Genomic DNA, 22,087 nt, shown 5'->3' on the forward strand with positions numbered 1-22,087 from the left:
TTTTAGATCTTTAGTGGTTTTTGAATTCAAAAAGTTTTGATTGTGATAAAAGTTGAGAGAGATTCGTAAGCTTTTATGGAAGAATAACCGTTATGCTATATTATTATTATCATCATCAACGATTGATGGTATCAGAGCCATGGTACAAGAATAGTAATAGGTGATATATGTTCAACACACATCTACTAATGGATATCATTAGAAGAAAAAATACTATTAAAAATAGTAAAAAAGAGGAATATGATATGCCTCAGCAATTAGATCTGCTTAATAAGTGGACTATTCCTAAAATTCAGCCTAGATTAATTTATCAAATGGGTACTTTTGAGAAATTAAGTTTCAAGCAAGTGGTATTTTACCACTGAAGAAACAATTACAGTTGATAGTGACCATGCTACTTTTAGATTATTATCTGCAAGTGATTTAGCCCCTTATAGGGAAACCCATAGATTTATGCATATTGGGTTAGTACATGTTGCGTTTAAGCCACTAACATTAAGAGGTTTACCGGAAAACTTTATAGCAGCTTTAAGAGATGGTAGGAACCGAGATTGGAAAAAATCCCTCATAGGGACAGTTCAAACTAGTTTGGCTTATGGCCCTGTATATTTTAATGCTTATCCTAATTTGCAGTTCTTTAGATACTTTAATATTAAGTGTTAAATTACATGGTTATAATTATATGCCCCCGGTACTGAAGTAATATGTATTTGTTATAGAATATATTTTAAACCATTATATACTATGAATCCTATGTGTAAAATTATGGATTTCAAAAATGAAACTATTGTGATAGAAACTAATTTTGGAAAATCCAAAATTATTACTCGAAGACCTATCAAATGGGATGAAATTGATTTCCCCAAAGAATGGGTCATAGAGGGGGTAGTTCCTCCTCAGAATAATATTAATACTGATACTTCAGAAATTGGGCAAACTCCTGAGGGGACTATTAAATTAAGATTTTATGAACCTCCATCTATTTTAGATAAAGCTGAAAGTCATAGTATCAGCACTAGATCTAGACTAACTAGATCAAATTCTTCATGTCATTCTTATATTTCACCAGTCGATTATATTGTCAAAACTCCATCTGAAGCTACTACTTCTCAAGTTAGAGAAACTGATGATAATAGAAACAGTAGTCTTAAAATCGATCAAGATAATATTGTTACTGGTATTCAGGATACGGAATTAACCGCGTCTGATATGGATTTTGATGGAATTTAATGGATCAAGTCCAAAAAATTGATTTTAGTCGGGGATCACCCGCAAGAGAAAAAATTAGTAATGAATTGTATATGCCCAGATGGGAACCATTTAGAAAGTGGGTTCTTCAAAGTTTTAATAATGATGAAAAAACATTTTTCCAAGAAGACTTTTATAAGGATCTTTCCAAAGTTAATAAAGTTATATCTTTTGTCCCTTTGTTTATGTCCAAATATGTAGGAGATTATATATCTGTTTTAGAACGTGAATATAAATTGACTAATGTAGAGATTATTAATACTATATTTCGTCCACAACAATCTTTTCAAATTGGAAAGGATGACAAAATTCTTCATTTTGCAGATTTTTCAAAATTATTTGAAAACGATACTTTACAAGTTACTGCTAGGAATATTAATAATATGTTGAAACAACAAAATTATGCTAATATTTACAAGAATACCTTGGGTGAACAAATTCTTTCACTACATGATAGAATTGACAAACTATTTTCTCACATAGAACGATTACATGATTCTACCCTTAATAAAGGGAAAAAGCAGGAAGTTGTTGCTACTCCAAGTATAGAACTTCCACCTGAAATCAAAGATTCAAAGGAATACATCATTATACCACCTAAATGAGGTAAGGGTTTGCATCTTAAATTCTGAAGCATGGTTCTAATTGTTTTATTATTAGCCGACCATCTTCCTGAAAAATGCTCTATAATATTAATAACCAATTAATAAACAACATTTGGAACTAGAACTAGTTCTTGAGAAGTTCCTTGCTTCCTTTTGACATCATTCAGAATATTACCACGCTGTTCTTAGGTTAAATAATTATCCCACCAACTTTTTAATTGGTCAGTAAAACCAGCAATAATCATATCTGGGATAGTTCGCTCATTATTTTTATTAACCTTACTTATCGTACTATTCATCAACATCCTATGTATGGTACAATAAATCTGTCTTTCACTATAACCATCTATGTTCCATTCATAGATCTCTTTACCACTATAACTATTGGTAATAATATGCTCATGCTCCTGAAGGACTTTTACTAGGTTAATAACCCTGGTGATGGGGTTGTTCAACTCAGGACAAGTCCAAAAACAGCCCTAGATGCCACCTCGGCTAAGCGGGCAAAACAACAGGACCACCGCCTGAGTTTGAACAATCCGCCTGGGTTATTCTCTGCCTGATCTCAGTACCATCTTTGGTGAATCCTAGTTAATTAAAGTATTTTCACCATAATACTTAGTAGTCTAGTGTGATATAGTTCAACACAAGATTTTAGCCTGTCATTTAGGCTAAATATAAACAAGTAATCTAAATGTAAAACAAAATAAAGTAAAGATTACCTAGAAGTGAAAATTGTGCTCAGTAGAGATGGAGATAATAAACAACAAACTTTTTTTTATTTAGAGAATATTTTACAAGTGGAGGGAGAAGGTGGTCTGTGAAAACCTGCCTCCATTCTTTACAAAATGATCATTTTATAACGGATCAAAGGGAAAACGGACAAAAAGAGGGCGGCCGACAAGTGGCCAACAATGTCTAAAGTTAAAAGGAAAAGTCTTCAAAAAGTCTGAAGACTAAAAACGTGCCTAGTGCTAAAAAAAGCAAAGTTTGAAAATTTTACACCTAATAAATGCTATAATGACACCTAACAACCTAATAAATTTACTTTATCAATAAAGTTTATTAACTTATAAAAAACAAACTGCTTTTATAACAGTCTAATAATTATAAAAGATAAACTACTTTTATAAAAAGATATACTTTATAAAAGCAGATTCTTGTGGCGGGATCCACCTCATCACTTCACCTTTGATTTTCCCTTATCTTTGGCTGAGCTGGAAGATTCTTCCTACTGGCTTGTGAATTTAACACTTAGAATTGGGAAAAGTCTTTAGTATTATCCGAACTTTGAGATTCTCCTGCTAAAACACGGTCTGCATTTGCATCATCATCTTCATTATCAGTAGTATGACCAACTGATGCCATAGATGCATCGGAAAGGATTTCCATGTCAAGATTTTTTATTAAATCCTTTTTCAATTCTTCCATGTATGCAGCTATCATCTGCTGCGGGGGTATAATTCCCTTTTTCATCTGAATTTTTCTAGTAATATGCTGAAAGGGGCTAGGAATTTCCCTTTGTTGTCTAGACTGGATGGAATCTCTGTAGCTAGCTATGGTAGCTTCAACTTGGTTTATTAACTCTTGTCCCGAAATTGTGCCATCATTTGATTTTTGAATTAATTTTTTCCAAAATTTGGTATAAAAAATTCTGTTTAAACAAGGTATATTGTGTGGGTTATTACCCACTTCGACAGACCATTTCATGATCCATGGGATAGAAAATTCAATGAAGAAATACATATTAGCAATTCCGTCAAAGAAAGTAGTATTAGTCTCCAAGTCTATAATTTTTTGACAAACTTCAATCCATTTCATATATAAACTTTTAAAGAGTTCCGGTAAAATTTTTATGGTTGGACCATAATGGATCCACCATTGACAAAACCAATTTGGAATGCCCTGTTTATAAACATTGGCACATATTTTTATAAACCATGAATGTTTCCTATTAGGAATTTCATATAAAAAGACTTTATTAAAGGCTTCAACATAATCCCAATAGTTAAATTTAACTGGGATTTTTTGTTCAGGATGGATATAATCCTTTTCCTTTAAAGTACTGATTCCCCATTCATTTGGAGAGAAAATTTTTTTTATAATAATTTTTGAAAAGTTATAAACCTTTTTGCTATTAGCAGGGTAAAAATGTTGAAATTTTGCTGATCCTAAAGATGAAAGAACCAGCTTATAATTCATGCGATATTTATAAGTAGTTGTAGCGTATGATGCTTGATCGAAATACCTTTGCATGATTTGCCAAGGCTCATTTCTCCATTGGAGATCTTCATTTTCTATGAGAATTATTAACTCGCTATTGTCATTTTGTTCATATGAATCGGTGTCCTCATGATCATCGTCAGTAAGGGTACTAAAATATCAAGGTGTCATATTATCCTTCTTCTGCTGGGCTTCTATGAAAGCCAAATATTCTTCATATGTAATTTGCTTCCTGCTATTACTGGAAGATTGTTATACCCCATATTTTTATACGCCGAGATTTTTTGCAAAAGAATCGACGCGAGTAAAGACGAAACCCTTCCCGGACACGAAATAGAAACTTTTAATTTTCAATTTTAATTAGAACATAAATTATTTATAAATTGTAATTAGTGTAAAAATGTTATTATTGGAGATTGGGAATTAATTAATTGTGATTAGAGTATTAGACAATATTTAATGATTAATTAAGAATTTATTAGCTTAATTCGGTTTTTGTGGGTCCCACCCGATTAATCTTCAAAAAAAAATAATTAAACTTATAATAATAATAATGAAACAATGCAATGGTGACTCAATATAGGGGGGGGGGGGGGGCTCGTGTAGGGAAATAGGAAACCATATATATATGGTTAAGTCATGAACAAGATGACCATTTCCATTCATTTGTTGCAAATTAAATTGTAGAGAAAGAAAATATGGCCATGGCTGCATTCGGCCAGCATGGCTATTGAAGGAAAAAAATTAAATTTTGTTGCTTGATAAAAATTCTAAGGTGACGGAAAAGAAAACTTGGAGATGGTGAGAACATGGCTCTCGGCCATGGTTGATTTTCTTGCAAGCCTATGATCTTGATTCTAATTTATTTTCAAGGTGTTCTAGCTGAATTGGAAGGACAATTGTAATGTAAAAGTGTTCCTTAAGGCAACAAGAACAAGTGTTAATTTCAAATTGGCAATCCTAGCCATTGAAGGGTCAAGTGGTAAGGTAAGAATTAATCACTTCCAATATGTTTTGGGGTGAGTTTGGATGCATTGTAAACATATATAAACATGAATTATATGTGTAAAAAAAAAATGGTGTAGTTGGGAAAGTTGTCCAAGCCGTGGACTGTTCTAGGGAAAAAAAAATGGACTGATTTTACTTAAAATTTTGGTTGTTGTTATGGATTGCATGGTGAGAATGAAGGCTTAATGGTTCAAGTTGGAGTTGTAATTGTTTGTGGGCTGTTGTAGAAGCTAATATGATGTTAATATAGTTTCTTACATTTATATGAATAATATTGTAACGTGTGGATTGTTGGTGTAGTTCATGAAATCGGAAGAAAAGAATGTGTTGTTGTTATCCTTGTCGAACTTGAAAGATGAATTGAGCCGTGTAGGGGCTGTTCTAAATAGGCATGGAAAATTTATTTTAAGTTGCATTATGGTTATGATTATCATGGATTGTATGACGAAGGGTTTAGAAAGCAAAAATTGAAATTGTGTTGATACGAACATGTTGTTGTTCTTGTTGAATTGAAGGAATTGGAAATATAATTGTATCCATATATTGTTATTGGTATTTCTGTGTCAACAGGAGAGCAATTGGAAATTTGGGATAGGTGAACATATAGGGGAAGTGCTGCCGAATTTTCGCTAAAATTTTAGATAATAGAAAACCTAAGCGAGAATATATATAGACTGAAATGTAGGTCCTATAAAAGAATGAACTATAGATTTGCGAACTAGAAAATGTAGTTACTAACGATAACGTCACTTTTATATAATTAGGCGAAAAGAGCGACGAGGCAAAAAGGATTCACGAATAGTCGCCGACAAGTATGTAAAGCTGTCCTTTCTTTCTTTCGGCATGTCTTAGATTTAAGTGATGACTGATATGAACTTTGGGGAAATTCCATTCATAAGCTCTGAGTGATATTTATGATTCTTATTCACTTCTTGATATTACAATTCTCAAGTGATTGAGCCTCCCTCTTCAGTTTTTTTGTACGTTGGTTAATAGTCGATATATATCCGTTCCTATTCTTAGGAACTCTATGATAACTAGTGACTGGATTTCTGTAAGGTGTTTCATACTATAGTGACATATGACTATGATCCTTAAGGCTTTGTGATATACTTATGATGACATTCAAGGGATGTTTAATATGTTCCGTGTGATATTCAAAAGGTATTTAATACAACTATTGTCCTGATTTTCAAATGGTAATTCGTGTTGATTATCCTACTGAGTCTTTGAGAATGTTTTTAAACTGCATATAGTTTCTCACTACTCTGCTCGTGCATACCTCAATATGTCTTTCACTGAGTCCCGGGCCAGGACACGTTTTCGTGCACAGCTTCACTGCATTGTTCACCGAGTCCCTCACTAGAGGGCCGGGACACGTTATGTATATGTATATGATGATATGATGATATGGGGATGGCGGCCAGGACAACACATGATGATCTTATTCACCGAGTCCCTCACTAGAGGGCCGGGACACATTATATATATATATACATGATGATGATATGATTTTATTTACCGAGTCCCTCACTAGAGGGTCGGGACACGTTATACATATGCACATAAACATGATGATTCTCTAATATTGACATTAAGTTTCATAACGAGTTAAGTCTGATATTGACACCATGATTTATGATTCAAAGGTAAGCCTTGTGATTTTCTGGTTATTGTACTGGTTTTCTGTACTCCTCACTTCAGTATGATACTGTTTATTGTATTTATGCTTTACATGCTCAGTACATATTCCGTACTGACCCCCTTTCTTCGGGGGGCTGCGTTCATGCCCGCAGGTACAGATGCTCACGTTGGTAACCCGCCAGCTTAGGAGTCATATTCAGCTATCTTGGAGTGCTCCCTTGTCCTGGAGCTTAACGTTTTGGTACAGATTCTCCTGTTGTATATATGTGTCTATTCAGGGGTACGGCGGGGCCCTGTCCCGTCATATGATACTGTTGTTACTCTTAGAGGTCTGTAGACATATGTGTGGGTTGTATATCGATGTTGTTCAGTTGTGTCTATATGGCTTATGTTTTGGGACATTCCCATTCATAATGGCAGCCTTGTCGGCTCGTGTATGGCGGGGATGTTCCCTTATATATTATGAAAGCCTTGTCGGCTTATGTACCATAATGTCTGTTAAAAGTTGTAACTCCCCAGGAGACAGGTTGTTGTGATACGTCTAAATAATGCGACAGTTTTGAGACGACGTCTTGCCTTGGTATTGATAAGTCTGTATTATGATAGTTGCGGATGATTACAGTTAACAGGTACATACTAGTGTCCAGCTCGGGCACTAGTCATCATGGCCTACGGGGTTGGGTCGTGACAAAGATCCTGCAATATTATCAGCTATTAGCTTTTTGCTTCCCATTTGGGCTAGAACGGTGCCTCTATCTGTTCCTTTTGATGGTGTTCCTCTACCTCCCCTTCCTCTATTAGAGTTAGGGCTAAATTGGGGCCTCATCCTACAAATAAGATGAATAAGAGTTATGAACTCAAATATTCTCTGGTGAGAAAATCAGGGAGACTATTATCTGTCCTTTTTATATAATGAATTTCAAAATCAAATGGGGCTAATAATGCCCACCATCTTGTAAACATATGTTTAGAAACAACATGTTTGCAATCTTTATTAAACATAAATTTAGCTGCTTGGCAATCAGTTTTGATTAAACACTTTTGATTATATAAATCTCCTTGAAATTTAAGAACAAATTTTACTATAGCAAGAATTTCTCTAGCCACAGTAGCATAATTTTTCTGACTGTTATTCCATTTACCAGAATAGAATTGGACCAGATACTCCTATTTATCATCTGGAGAATACTGTTTTAAAATCCCTCCATACCCAATATCAGAGGCATCCGTTTCAATGATCTTTTGCCAATTAGGATTGGCTAAAGCGAGACAAGGAAGGTTATTAACCTTTTCCTTAATTTTGCGAACTGCTTGGGTATGACTATCAGTCCATGATTTAGGAATCTTTTTTAATCTATCATATAAAATAGATATATCTTTCGCCAAATATTTATAAAATGGTGAAATATAATTTAAGCTTTCAAGAAATCTTTGAAGCTGGGTTTTATCAGTAATAACATCAGGAAATTTAGAAGCAAATTCAATACTTCTATTAATGGGAATAATTCTTCCTTTTTCAATGTTATCACCCAGAAATCTGACTTTTGTTTGAAAAAGAGACATTTTTTGTTTAGATATAACCAGACCATTTTGAATAATAATTTTCTTGAATATATCAAGATGTTTAAAATGCATTTCTATAGTATTTGAAAAATACTAAAATATCATCTATATAAACAATAATAAAATTGCTATAAGGCATAAAAATATCATTCATAATTTTTTGAAATTCTGAAGGGGCATTTTTTAATCCAAATGGCATAACATTCCATTCAAATTTCCTAATAGGGACATTAAAAGCATTTTTATATTTATCTGCTTCGGCAATTTGAATTTGCCAATATCCCGATTTTAAATCAAATTTAGAAAATATAATAGCATTATGGAGACGATCCAATAAATCCTTTTTATTAGGAATCGGATATGGAATCCATTTTAAAACTTTATTAAGGGGTTTGTAATTAATAACCAACCTAGGAACTCCACGTTCCTGTTCAACATGTTTATTAACATAAAAAGTTGTGCATGACCATGGAGATTTTGAAGATCTTATAAGGCCCTTTTGTAAAAGAAAGGAAATGTCATTTTTACATAATTCTAAATATTCAGAATTCATTTGACATGGTCTTGCTTTTGTAGGAATATTATTTTCAGAAAAAGATTCTTCATATGGAAGAGAAACAATATGTTTTTTTCTATCCCAAAAAGCATTAGGATGATCACTACAAATTTGTAATGAAAATTGATTTTTTAGAAAATCTATTTTTTGCTGTAATTTAGGGTTTTGCAAAATCTCTTCAATATTAAGAGTATAAATTTCTTGTTTTAAGAAATTGACTTGTTGATGTTTATTCATCAACCTATCTTTGATTTCATTTATAATCCTTGAAAATGGCTCAGTTATAAACTGAAATTCGACAGATTTTCCTTCAAAGGTTCCTATAATACCTTTAGTATCCCATTTTTGGATAGGAAATATTTTTTTTAAAAATGGGGTTCCCAAAATTATTTGATTGGAAATATCTTTTACCAGCACAAAACTTTTTGGTATGCAGGCTTTATCATGGCATATATAAGCTTCAAGTAATTTAAAAGTAATTCCCATTTTCTACCCATTAGCAGATCTAAAACTATGGGTAGCTTTATGAAAATATTTTGAAGGAATTAATCATTCTGGAATACAATTTAAATCAGCTCCGCTATCAACTAGAGCAGTAAATTCTTTTTTGAAATTATAATCAATCAAAAGAGTAACTTTTATAAAAAAAACTTTTGGGAAGTAATAAATTCCAGAGTTTTCAGAAATTCTCTTTCTTTACTGGTACTTCCTTCCACAGATGTATCTTCTACAATTTTATCTGCCGGAATTTCCATAAATTGTTTCCCCCTATCCTCGATTCTAGAAATTTTCTCATCTAAAATCATATTATGCTGTTTAAGGGTGGAAATCTCCTGTTTGAGATTATCAATCTCTTTTTCCAAATCTTGGGTTGTGGCTGGAGTAGTTATAATATTTCTCCGTTGTTGAAGAAGTTTTTTAACTTCTGACATGGTGTATGGACCTGGTGATTCTTGTATTTGAATACCAATCTGCATTTTTGGCTTCTTTGGTGATTCATTCACCTTATCAATAATTTGAGATCTAAGCTCTGGATCTTTAATGGTCTTTAATAAATCCACAAGGTTATTACCGTCTAAAACATTGATATTGGTATCTTGGTATTGGGAGAAGAGATTATAAAATTCATCCTCTTCTTTATTACCCTTAGTACATGGTTGTCCCATTTGACATGGTGCACATTCTTCATCTGAACTGGTAGAGGTATAACTTTCATTTTCAAGAACTCTAAGATCTTCATTTGATGAAGAGTCCTCCGAATTATCAGACTCAAAACCAGAATCTTCTGGTTCTGAATTTAATAATATCTTGTATAAAGATTCTTTAGGTTATCATCGATATCAAGGTTCTTATTCTTTTCCTTGACTTTACAATTTTTGTAAAAATGACCAACTCTTCCATACTTATAACAGGCTTTTGGATTTTTGGATTTAACAAAATCCTTTTTCTTCTTGAATTCTTTTTTCTGCCTTTCTTTCTTTTGCAAGCGTTTTTCTTTCCATACTTGGAAATCTTTCTTTTTTTTCTTGCGCCTATGAGGTGCTTTGGTTTATGGAATATCCATACCAAATTGTCCACAAAATTCTCCTAATTGTTGTCTCTCATTCAGACCATGTCTTTTAATTTGCTGATTCAGCTTAATCTCATTGCATAAGGCTAAGCCTTCCTGCATACATGTGCCTATTAACTTTCCATAAGTATAATTGTCATAATTGATACTAGCTTCTCCTTTCCTAAGAGCTTTTTTAACTCTTTCCGCAAAAAGGGCGGGTAATCCATCTATAAATTTGGATTTCCAATGAGTATCATTGCACTCAGGTAATTCCATAACCCGACAAAGGAATACATCCTTATACCACCTAAATGAGGTAAGGGTTTTGCATCTTAAATTCTGAAGCATGGTTCTAATACTTTCATTATTATCCGACCATCTTCCTGATATATGCTCTATAATATTAATAACCAATTAATAAATAGCATTTGGAACTAGAACTGGTTCTTGAGAAATTCTTGCTCCCTTTTTACAGCATTCAGAATATTACCACGCTGTTCTTGGGTTAAGTCATTATCCCACCAATCTTTTAATTGGCCAGTAAAACCAGCAATAATCATATCTGCGATAGTTGGCTCATTATTTTTATTAACCTTACTTATCGTACTATACATCAACATCCTATGTATGGTACAATAAATCTGTCTTTCACTATAACCATCCATGTTTCATTCATAGATCTCTTTACCACTATAACTATTGGTAATAATATACTCATGCTCCTCTAATAAAACATCTTGAGGAGTAGGCCTAGGATAGTAATACATCTTTTGAGCAGGTTTATCAGCATAATATTCATCTTGTTTATTAATATCTGCTGCAACCTTGACCTTTTAATCTATATTAGGAAAATTATCATCATCCTCTGCTATTAAAGGACTAATATTTAAAGTTTTGAATTTCTCATCAAGCATTTGCTCTAATTCTGAAAAATATTTTAATTTAAAATCTTTGATTTCAGGTGGAGGCTGTATACTTGGAGTAGCAACAACTTCCTGCTTTTTCCCTTTATTAAGGGTAGAATCATGTAATCTTTCTATATGAGAAAATAGTTTGTCAATTCTATCATGTAGTGAAAGAATTTGTTCACCCAAGATATTCTTGTAAATATTTGCATAATTTTGTTGTTTCAGCATATTATAAATATGCCTAGCAGTAACTTGTAAAGTATCGTTTTCAAATAATTTTGAAAAAGCTGCAAAATGAAATTTTTTGTCATCCTTTCCAATTTGAAAAGATTGTTGTGGAGGAAATATAGTATTAATAATCTCTCCATTAGTCAATTTATATTCATGTTCTAAAACAGATGTATAATCTCCTACATATTTGGACATAAACCAAGGGACAAAAGATATAACTTTATTGACTTTGGAAAGATCCTTATAAAAGTCTTCCCGGAAAAATGTTTTTTCATCATTATTAAAACTTTGAAGAACCCACTTTCTAAATGGTTCCCATCTGGGCATATAAAATTCATTACTAATTTTTTTTCTCTTGCGGGTGATCCCCGACTAAAATTAAATTTTTGGACTTGATCCATTAAATTCCATCAAAATCCATATCAGACGCGGTTAATTCCGTATCCTGAATACCAGTAACAATATTATCTTGATCGATTTTAAGACTATTGATTCTATTATCATCAGTTTCTCTAACTTGAGAAGTAGTAGCTTCAGATGGAATTTTGACAATATAATCGGGTGAAATATAAGAATGACATGAAGAATTTGATCCTGTTAGTCTAGATCTAGTGCTGATACTATGACTTTCAGCTTTATCTAAAATAGATGGAGGTTCATAAAATCTTAATTTAATAGTCCCCTCAGGTGTTTGCTCAATTTCTGAAATATCAGTATTAATATTATTCTGAGGAGGAACTGCCCCTCTATGACGCTTTTAATATATGTAGATAGATGATTTTTGTCTATGGAACTAGTCTCTAGTTGTCATGTTTTTTGGTGATGCATTCCTTTGGATTGTACTATAGTGGCCTCCTAGCTTCCCCCGGGTCTCTTGTTTCTAGTAATTTGGTAAGGCTGCCTTGTGGCTAGCTCAGTCCATAGTTATTACTTTTAGTTAGGATCCTTGGAGGTTACGCTTTGCATCGCCCTCCTTATTGATAATTCTTTTGTTTATTTTAAATAATGTAGGAGTCAGGGCCAAACCTCCAATGACGCAAGTAGCTTGGATGAGTGGATTTATGTGTAGAAAATCCCTTTAGCTAGATTCAAATGTCCGTAATAGTTTCAACGGTGCCTTCTAATAGAGTCCAGTAAAAGAAGGACCGGCAGAAAAGGTCGATCATTCAAAAACGTGTTACAAGCTAAAAACAGAAAAACAATAATAACAACATAAAAGAATAATAACAACAAAAACAAAAACAGTAATTATAACAACAACAGCAATAATAACAACAACAACAAAAGTTGCAAGTTATTCAAACTAAATTACATCAATATTGGACTTTTAGGTCAAGCCGTCCAGACACACACACATATATATATTTATGTATGTGTGTGATTATTTATTCAGCATTAATAACGTATTCTAATTTCTAAGGAGCATTAAAGAAAGAGTACATTTCATACCTAAAGTTGCAGCTCCCGCCAACAAATCTTCCACCTTTTTTTCCATCACAACATTTTGGAAGTTCAGTAATAATACTGTCAAGACACTTCTTACAATCCTCTTTAGAAAGATCCCTTGTGCTCTGAACCAATCCATACAATTTTTCATTTTTCCCAATGTCAATTTCTTTAGTTGCATACAAATTCTGCACCCCATAAGCTTTTTCAGCCAATCATACCAACAATTCCTTTGTCAATGGATTAAAATACTCTGGATTACTCACAAAAGCAGGATTCCACAAGGAAAACTTGTACGTATTGTCAATTTCTCCACGGAAACAATCGTCGGAATATTTCAAGAGACAATTATCGTACCATACGATGGCTTCTTTGTCGTATGGACAACGTTTTCCAAGATCTTCACTAGCAGCTAACACACAGGACTTGCAATCGGCACTTAACACACCACGACATAGAGAAAGTCCATGTGTTCGATCAGGTTTTTTCCCCATTGAGGTAGTGGAGAACCCTGTTGGAGGAGTTCTCAAGTTGAGATCAGCTAAGAGATTTTTTAAGTTTTGTGCATAGTGACTGTTGGCGCGAGCCATACTTCAAGTACATGACAGAACAAGCTAAGCTTGCTAGTTGCAACTAGGAAATGGACCATTATCGTTCTATAGCTGATTTTTTTTCTTTTAGTTTTTGTGAGGGAAGCTGACTATTTCCTCCAATTATATAAAATTTTCTGTGTCTAGCTAACGATTCGTCTAACTTCTATTTCACAATATCATGGGTTATTCGTAAAATTAACTACCTTTTTTTTTGCATCATAAGTTACATGTGGTTAAGAATTACCAAGATCACATTAATTAGACCTGAAAATAAAGCTAAATCGGAGAAATCATCTGCCTTGGAATCTTTCCGAAAAGAGTCTTCAAAACTTCTTTTCAAATAAATATTCAGATTTAGAAATTTTTTGATACTAAACCAATATGCCATGCAACTATGATTGAGGCAGGGTTTTTGTTTTTTGTTTTTTTAATGATTTTTGTTCGGTATTCAGTGTTTGGTATTTTATTTTGGAGCATTGATTAACCTAGATTTACGTCACTTAAGACCCATTGAAGGGGGAAGCGCTCCCTACCAGAAAGTTTCTATTCTCAGGGCTCGAACTCGAAACATCTGATAAAAACTAAAGGGATCTATTTATCCACCACAACTCTAGGAGTTGGAAGAGGGTTTGATTTGTCCAATGATTAAACACTACTAAAAAAGTGGCAAAAATCGACAGAAAAAAGTTTGTCGGTTTTTTAGGGAAAACCGACGGACTATGGGTAGTCGGTTTAGGTCGCGTTGGTTTTGGAAAACCAACGATGGACTCCATTGTTTTTTTTTTTTTTTTGAAAATAAAATAATGAAATGTAACAACTTGGAATTGAACCCGGGTATATTCCTTGGCATTAAAGGGCTCTACCACTAGACCACTCATGTTCTTTGTTCAAGTACTTACATTGTTTTAATTTATACTGTTTTTTGCTCTAATAACCGATGGACACCGTCAGTTTTTTAATAAAAAAATAAAAAACAGACGAAATCCGTCGGCTTATTTAAGAAAATAATATAAAAAAATTATATTTTTCACGCATTTTTGCACGAAAACTAACTGATGCAGTCCGTCAATTTTCTTAAAAAAAAAATTATCAAAAAACCGACAGAATTTGCAAGTTTTTTAGTAGGAGTCCGCAACTTTAATGACCCAAAAAGTGGTCCGAGGTACCAAAATACCCCAATTAAAAAAAAGGTTACCAAAGTACTTTTTGCGCACTAATTTAATGCGCAACACCTCTTTAATAAAAGTCCCAGCCCCTTATTCATTGGCCAAAGTTTTGAAATTCATTTTTTCCGTACTTTGACCAAAGATTAGTCATGTTTAAAAACGCCGGAATATCAATATTTTATATAGAACTTGATTTTTTTTTCTGCGAACAATAATGTAGGCTCAGCGCATCAAGTATACCTATACGTTTGGATCGTCGTTTTAGGGGTTGTAAAGTGCCCCGAAGTAAGTTTTGTTTGTTTGGAAACTTGTTATCTTTAGATTTAAGAGTTTTATTTTATAGGGTTTTGATTAATTTAGGATATCGCACGAGTTATTATTAAACGACAATAAAAACTAAGATAACTAATTATCATTAAGAAAATAATACCCAAAAAAATATATATAATATTAACATAAAATGTACATTTTATTTACAAATACACAATTTCCATCCCCCTAGGTCCCACATGTGGAAGCCTTTAGACTAACCTTAGGCATAAGACGAACCCCATCACCCTCACCATCATCTCCATCCCTCTTCTTCCTCGTAATTCGTACATGCTCTATGGCATGATCATCCTGCGTTCCCTTCCTTGGGGACTTGTTCAAAACATGCTTCCTATGTGAGACAACGGTGGCCGAAATGTGAGCTTCAGGAGATGACTCAACCTCAATAGGAGACGGGTCCACAAGTGCAGAAGGATGAACCTGAAATAACATATAAACAATTTAGTTTAGGTTTATGCTAAACTAACCATGGAATAACATATAAACAATTAATAAATACATTATTTTATTGTAAAAAATCAAACCTATGTGTCGACGGGCTTCTGAGATGGCTGGTTGGAGGGCTCCTTAGAGGGCTCATGAGCTGGCTCCTCAGCGGTCTCCTGAGTGGGCACCAGAGCCAGAGATGTAGATGGTGCCGGAGCAGGAGACGGGTCCACAGGCGCAGAAGAATGAACCTGAAATAACATATAAACAATTTAGTTTATTTTTATGCTAAACTAAACATAAAATAACATAAACAATTAATTTAATACATTATTTTATTGTACAAAATGTTGCTCCCAAACGCACACGCAAGTATACGTGGTCGTACAAGTAATATAGACAGTTAAGTCCAGATATCGATCCCACAGAGACTTAGATTCTACTGTTAAACTAATTCAAATTCGAATGAAACTATTCAAGAAAGTGAAAACCAAGATTGTTTGTTGTACTAAACTAAAACTTGAAAAGTAAACAATTTATGATGGGTGTTTTTATGACTGGGACTATGTTGACAAGGACTGTAAGAATTATTAGATGAGAGAAAGATCTAGGGTTATGGCTTTCGACAATCCAGTTGATCTTCAGACAATTCCACCTATTTTATTTCCTGGGGTACTAGTTAACGGGTTAATTATGCTTTATGATATTCTCTCGAACTACTCACAAGCTTGTAGATGTTACCATAACGCCTATATCTCTATGGTCATCAGAGATAACAAGAACACGTTTATTTCTCCGTTTTCAACTAAGTAGGGCTAAAGGGTATATTTCTATACTCATTAGTGAAACGATTAAATCGAACAAACTCTATTTATTCTTATTACGTACGTGAATTCCCTTTCTCAAGTTCAATTCACGCACCACAGATAGTGTTTAACTATTGGCCAGATAATCAAACAATTAAAACCAAGAATAAATAAGCAACCCACAATATGGAAAATCAATAGATAATAATCGTCATCAAATCAACTTTCAAGTCTTTCGCCACAACCCTAAAACTAGGAGATTTAGCTACTCATGATTCGATCATAGACAACAGAAGCCATGAATAAACTAGGGTTGAAAAAGATGAAAAATAAAATAACCTAGAGAGAGAAAAAGGAGAACGGTGGCTTACAAATCCTTGAATAATCCCAGAATACCGTTCTCAGCTATCAAAACGACTATATATAGGCTAGGGTTAAAACAACAAATGAGGAATCCAAATCCTATCCTAATCAGGAAAACGTCCGCAGAGTCCCGCTTTCCTTCCGCATCGCGGAAGGATCGCGCAATGATCTGCAGCTTCTCGCCTTTTGCCCGCGATGCAGATCGATCGCGCAACCTGATGTCTGAGTTTGGTTGTTCCGCTTTCTTCACGCGATGCGGATCGATAGCCTGAAGTTATGAAGCTTCTCGCGATCCTTCCGCGATGCGGAAGGAAAGCGAGGTCCCTTCAGTGGTTAACTCTTCTTTTTTTCTTCTTTGTTCGTCCTTTGCGGTCATCGACTCGTCACCTCATCCAATCAGCATATGCTACGAATTACGATCATTTCAAGCACATTTTCCATCGTTTGTCGTCATCGTACCTATACACATTAAAATGTAATGACATAAGTTCAAATACGACGGTTACGTCATGAATTACGCAATAAAAGTCATAAGAAGAAGTTGTAATACGACACAAAACATGATATTTGTGCCAAATATCACAAAACCTGTGTGTCGACCGGCGCCTGAGATGGCTGGTGAGAAGGCTCCTGAGATGGCTCCTCAGCGGTCTCTTGAGCGGGCCTCCGAGCCGGAGACATGTCAAAGTCCTCGAATAATTAATCGAAGTCCAACTCTGTACCACCCTGTAGATCACGAGTTGGTCGCTCACCTTGTGGATGACGAACTGGCGGTTGTACATGCGATGGCCAGAACATGTGATCTGAAAATAAATTCGGCGTATATAGATGAGCCGACGGATGCTCTGAAGTCGGTGGCCGGTAAGAAGTCGACGTGATCTCTTAAGTCGACGGCCGGTGAGAAGTCGATGGGATCTCTAAAGTCGACGGAGGCTGCTGGCTGGAGTTGGAACTGGTGTATGGTCGTCACGCTCATCTACTAGACCACCACCCTCTTTGGCCCCACCCCCTCTGGCCCTACCACCTTGGCCACCAGCCCCTCTGCCCCTATCCTCTCGGCCACCAGCCTCTCTGGCATGACCACGACCACCCACTACCTGATGCGGGACCTTTGGAACACGCTCATTGAGACGTCTGAGCTTGTGGGCCTGAATCATACCACCCTCGACTAGTGATGTGCCGCGAAATTACGGGATATTCGATGCTAATTCCTTAAGCTTTTGTGACTCTTCAAGCACTTTTGTTGTTACTTTTTGTGTATTTATGTTGTTTTGTAGGATAAGATGCCCGGAGAGCATAACGGAGCAAAATAGAGCAAAAATAGAACAAGCAGCACTTTCTGGCAGCACATGCTAGTAGCACTTGCTGCAGCATGTTGTGCATGCGAGCAACACTTGCTGCAGCATGTTGTGCATGCAGCACCTGCGAGTAGCACTTGATGCAGCATGTGCTGCACGCAGGGCATTTTTGTCCACAATTTGTTCCCGTTTTTGGAATGTTATAAATACTCTTTTAGGGTTTGTAAAACATATCTTTAGCCATATTTTCAAGCTTGGAGACTAGGGTTCCTACACCACACTTGGGGATTGAAGATTTGAAGTTTTGATAAGAACTTTCTTAACCCTTTACTCATTTCTTCAATTCCTTGCTTTGTATTGTATATCTAAGTGTGTAGAATTTTATTCCATAACTTTAATCTTGTTTATGAAAATATTCATTTGCAAAGTTGGATGAAACCTCTTGTTATGCTTATGTATTGAATGTTTTTTATAGCTATTGAAGTGGGTCTCTGTTGTTTTAATTAATCTTGTTCTTTAATGTTTCTTAAGGGATTAGCTAACCCTAAGACTCGCCCATTTACTTTGATTGAGCTCGGAAGAGGAAATCTAGGTTGGGAAAGATTAATTAGCAAGAATCTGAGTCATTAAACCCATCTAATAACTTGAGCTCGGAAGACGATAGTTACTTGAGGTTAAATTGATTGTGCCTAATATCACACTCTAAGGCTTGGAAAAGCTTAGAGTGAAATTCATTGATTTGGTTGGAAGACTTTCAATGAGATTTTAGAAATCATTATCTATCAACATAAACCTGCTCTTAGTTGTAAAATCATAATATTCATTGGACCGTTACTTGAGAGTTCTTTGTATCCATGCTTGTGGCCATTGATCATTTTACTCGCTTTCTAGGTTAGTTTTATCTTTGGTAGTTTCAAAATCAAAAACCAAAAATTGAAAAAGTGTTTGTCTTAGCTTAGTTGGTGATAATTCCTTACTTGTTTAAATCGCCTAGTATATTATTCCCTGTGGGATCGACCCCGACTCATAGTTGGGTAAATTATATTGCGACGACCGTGTACACTTTCTCTTTGAGGAGTGGATTTGGACGTTATCAGCTAGCTAAACCATCCGCGCTGCATATCCTGCTGTCTCGAGGTCATCCATATGGTCCAAGCTCTCATAGCGCATCCTCTGCACGGTCCGTAGCTGCATTTGTTTGCAAATATTAGTGATTGAATAAGTTTGTAACGTAATACATAAAATGATTAATTAAGTTTAAGACTAATAAAACTTACCAACGCCTCATACTGTCCTGCGAGTGCTGCATATCCTCAGCTATCTGCATGAGGCCTCACGGGGTTGCCAATCAAGCTGTGAGTGATCCGCGTGTACCACTCCATGGACCTCTGGACCGAAGTCGCATGCCCGTCCACCGCTAGCATCGCCACTCTCTGATCCCAACGGTGGAATTGGAGCTGCATAAAGGCCCGCCATGCATCGGTGATAGCCACACGCTCGTCTCGCGTGTAATGGTCGTGCTCCTAATTAGCTGCTCAGGTATATTCTGTACATGACCGAACTGTCGTAAAACGCGGTCGGGCGCGTTATCCCAACGATATCCATATGTATCAACGGACACTGCGACTTACAAAACGCCGGCAGCTGATCCAAAACCTGATCATACGGCATCCATACAAAAGCCTGTAAAAAGAATTGAATTACTTACCAATAAAAGACTAAAATAGTAAAAAAAATAATACTAATGTTAAATAACAAAAACTTACCGTGTCCGATGTCATACGATCAAGCTGATCCCTGAACGGGAGAATACTGTGGTGCGTATCCACATCTCGGATTACGCCTCTCATCCATCTCCGCGCGTATGGCACATCCTCAACAATATAGTCGAGCGGAAGGTCAGTAGCAGTGGGATGAAAAGGTCTCATCCTAATCCACACCCATATTTGAAAGGGTCATTAAAAAAAATTATTAGTCATCATTTCAAAAAGCTATATTTAGAATAAAATTGCACACACTAATATATATTACCTGAAGGAGCGGGTAAAATGCAGCGACATCGGCCCTCGAGCCCATAGACGATCGACAAAATCATCGATACATGTAAGCCAGAACAACTCCCCAACTGTAACATCCCAACTCGCTCAGATGCTCCAAAGGCGGCAAATACCTCAAGCTCACATGGGAACCCGATATGTTCGGGAACAGGATGCCCCCAAATATGTTGATAAGGTACAGACTAGCACGTTGGTCAACATCCACCCGAGGCGTGTCCTCTGTAATCGGATGCTTTATGCTACGATGCACAAGTGAGTAACGAGGGAATGCATCGACACCTAACTCTATCCCGATATATCAACCTCCTGAGGCGCGAAACCAGTGAGCCTAGTCAACTCCTACCGATACGGCATCTGTTGAGGTTCCTCAATATACAAAGCGCTTCCATCTACCAGTAGACCGTAAATGATCTCCACATCCTGAAGGGTGATGGTGGCCTCACTAGTGCGGAGATGAAATGAATGGGTCTCCGATCGCCGTCGCTTAATCATGGCCGTCACAAGAGCCCTATCATGCTGTACGCGACCATCAGGGACGCAACGATAGATAACGCCTTGATATAGTATATCTAAGACGCGAGGATGTGGGGGCCGAGCTGCTAAAATATCCCGTACTTGTTCCATCAACCTGGAATGGACCAAGCGGGTGGGATACTAGCTGGGACCTACTATGCTGTTGTAGATGAAGTACCTCTGGCTCGAAGGGCCTCGAATGAAGGGGGCGGGATCCATGGAGGTGTTGTATCTGTTTTACGCATTTTTAATTAATCATTAACATGTAATATTAATTATGTAATCTTTTATCGAAAAATTATACTAAGGATATTCAATCCTAAACTAAAGATGTTCAAACCTAAACTAAGGATGTTCAATTATACTAACTAACTAAGACTTTAACGGGAAATTATATTAACTATCTAAATTTGTGAATTAATTATTATACTAACTACAATTAACTAACTAATATTATATTAATGCTATTTTAAATCTTAAACTAAGGATGTTCAAACCTAACCTAACGATTAAATGCAATTAACTAACAAATATAATATTAAGGATATTAAGGTTTAACTAAGGATGTTCAAACCTAAACTAAGGATGTTCAATTATACTAACTAACTATGACTTTAACGGCAAATTATATTAATTATCCAAAATTTGCGAATTAATAATTGTTAATTAATTATTATACTAACTGCAATTAACTAACTAATATTATATTAATGCTATTTTAAATCTTAAACTAAGGATGTTCAAACCTAACCTAACGATTAAATGCAATTAACTAACAAATATAATATTAAGGATATTAAGGTTTAACTAAGGATGTTCAAACCTAAACTAAGGATGTTCAATTATACTAACTAACTAAGACTTTAACGGGAAATTATATTAATTATCCAAAATTTGCGACTTAGTAATTGTTAATTAATTATTATACTAACTACAATTAACTAACTAATATTATATTAATGCTATTATAAATCTTAAACTAAGGATGTTCAAACCTTAACTAAGGATGTTCAATTATACTAACATACTAAGACTTTAACGGGAAATTATATTAAGTATCTCAATTTGCGAATTAATAATTATTAATTAATTATTATGCTAACTACAATTAACTAGCTAATATTATATTAATGCTATTTTAAATCTTAAACTAAAGATATTCAAACCTAACCTAAGGATTAAATACAATGAACTAACAAATATAATATTAAGGATATTAAGGTCTAACTAAGGATGTTCAAACCTAAACTAAGGATGTTCAAATAAAAATATAAAGATTAACAATTCATTATCATATAATTAACAATTAGCTAGAAAACAATTAGCAAATAATTGATAAATAGTTAACAAATAATTAACAAATAAACAATTAGCTAATGAAGTTATTAACAAATATTTAATAAATAATTAACAAATAAACAATTAACTAATCAACCTATTAACAAATAATTAATAAATAATTAACAAATAAACAATTAGCTAATCCGATAATTAACAAATACTAAATAAATAATTAACAAATAAACAATTAGCTAACAAACAATTAACAAT

General features: G+C 34.7%; 1 protein-coding gene and 1 pseudogene across 1 annotated transcript; both read right to left on the minus strand.

Moving 5' to 3' along the window:
- Positions 1 to 9,485: 9,485 nt before the first annotated feature.
- Positions 9,486 to 10,959, minus strand: LOC132637884 (uncharacterized). The gene is made up of 3 exons (XM_060354905.1): positions 10,841 to 10,959; positions 10,414 to 10,706; positions 9,486 to 10,138 (listed from the first exon to the last, which is right to left on the minus strand). The coding sequence occupies exons 1-3, from the start codon at positions 10,957 to 10,959 to the stop codon at positions 9,486 to 9,488; spliced, it is 1,065 nt and encodes a 354-aa protein (XP_060210888.1).
- A 1,912-nt stretch (positions 10,960 to 12,871) lies between these two features.
- On the minus strand, positions 12,872 to 14,162 carry LOC132638683 (cysteine-rich repeat secretory protein 38-like; annotated as a pseudogene).
- Between the last annotated feature and the right edge of the window lie 7,925 nt (positions 14,163 to 22,087).

This window comes from Lycium barbarum, chromosome 4 (genome assembly GCF_019175385.1).
Source record: "Lycium barbarum isolate Lr01 chromosome 4, ASM1917538v2, whole genome shotgun sequence".
NCBI lineage: Eukaryota > Viridiplantae > Streptophyta > Magnoliopsida > Solanales > Solanaceae > Lycium > Lycium barbarum.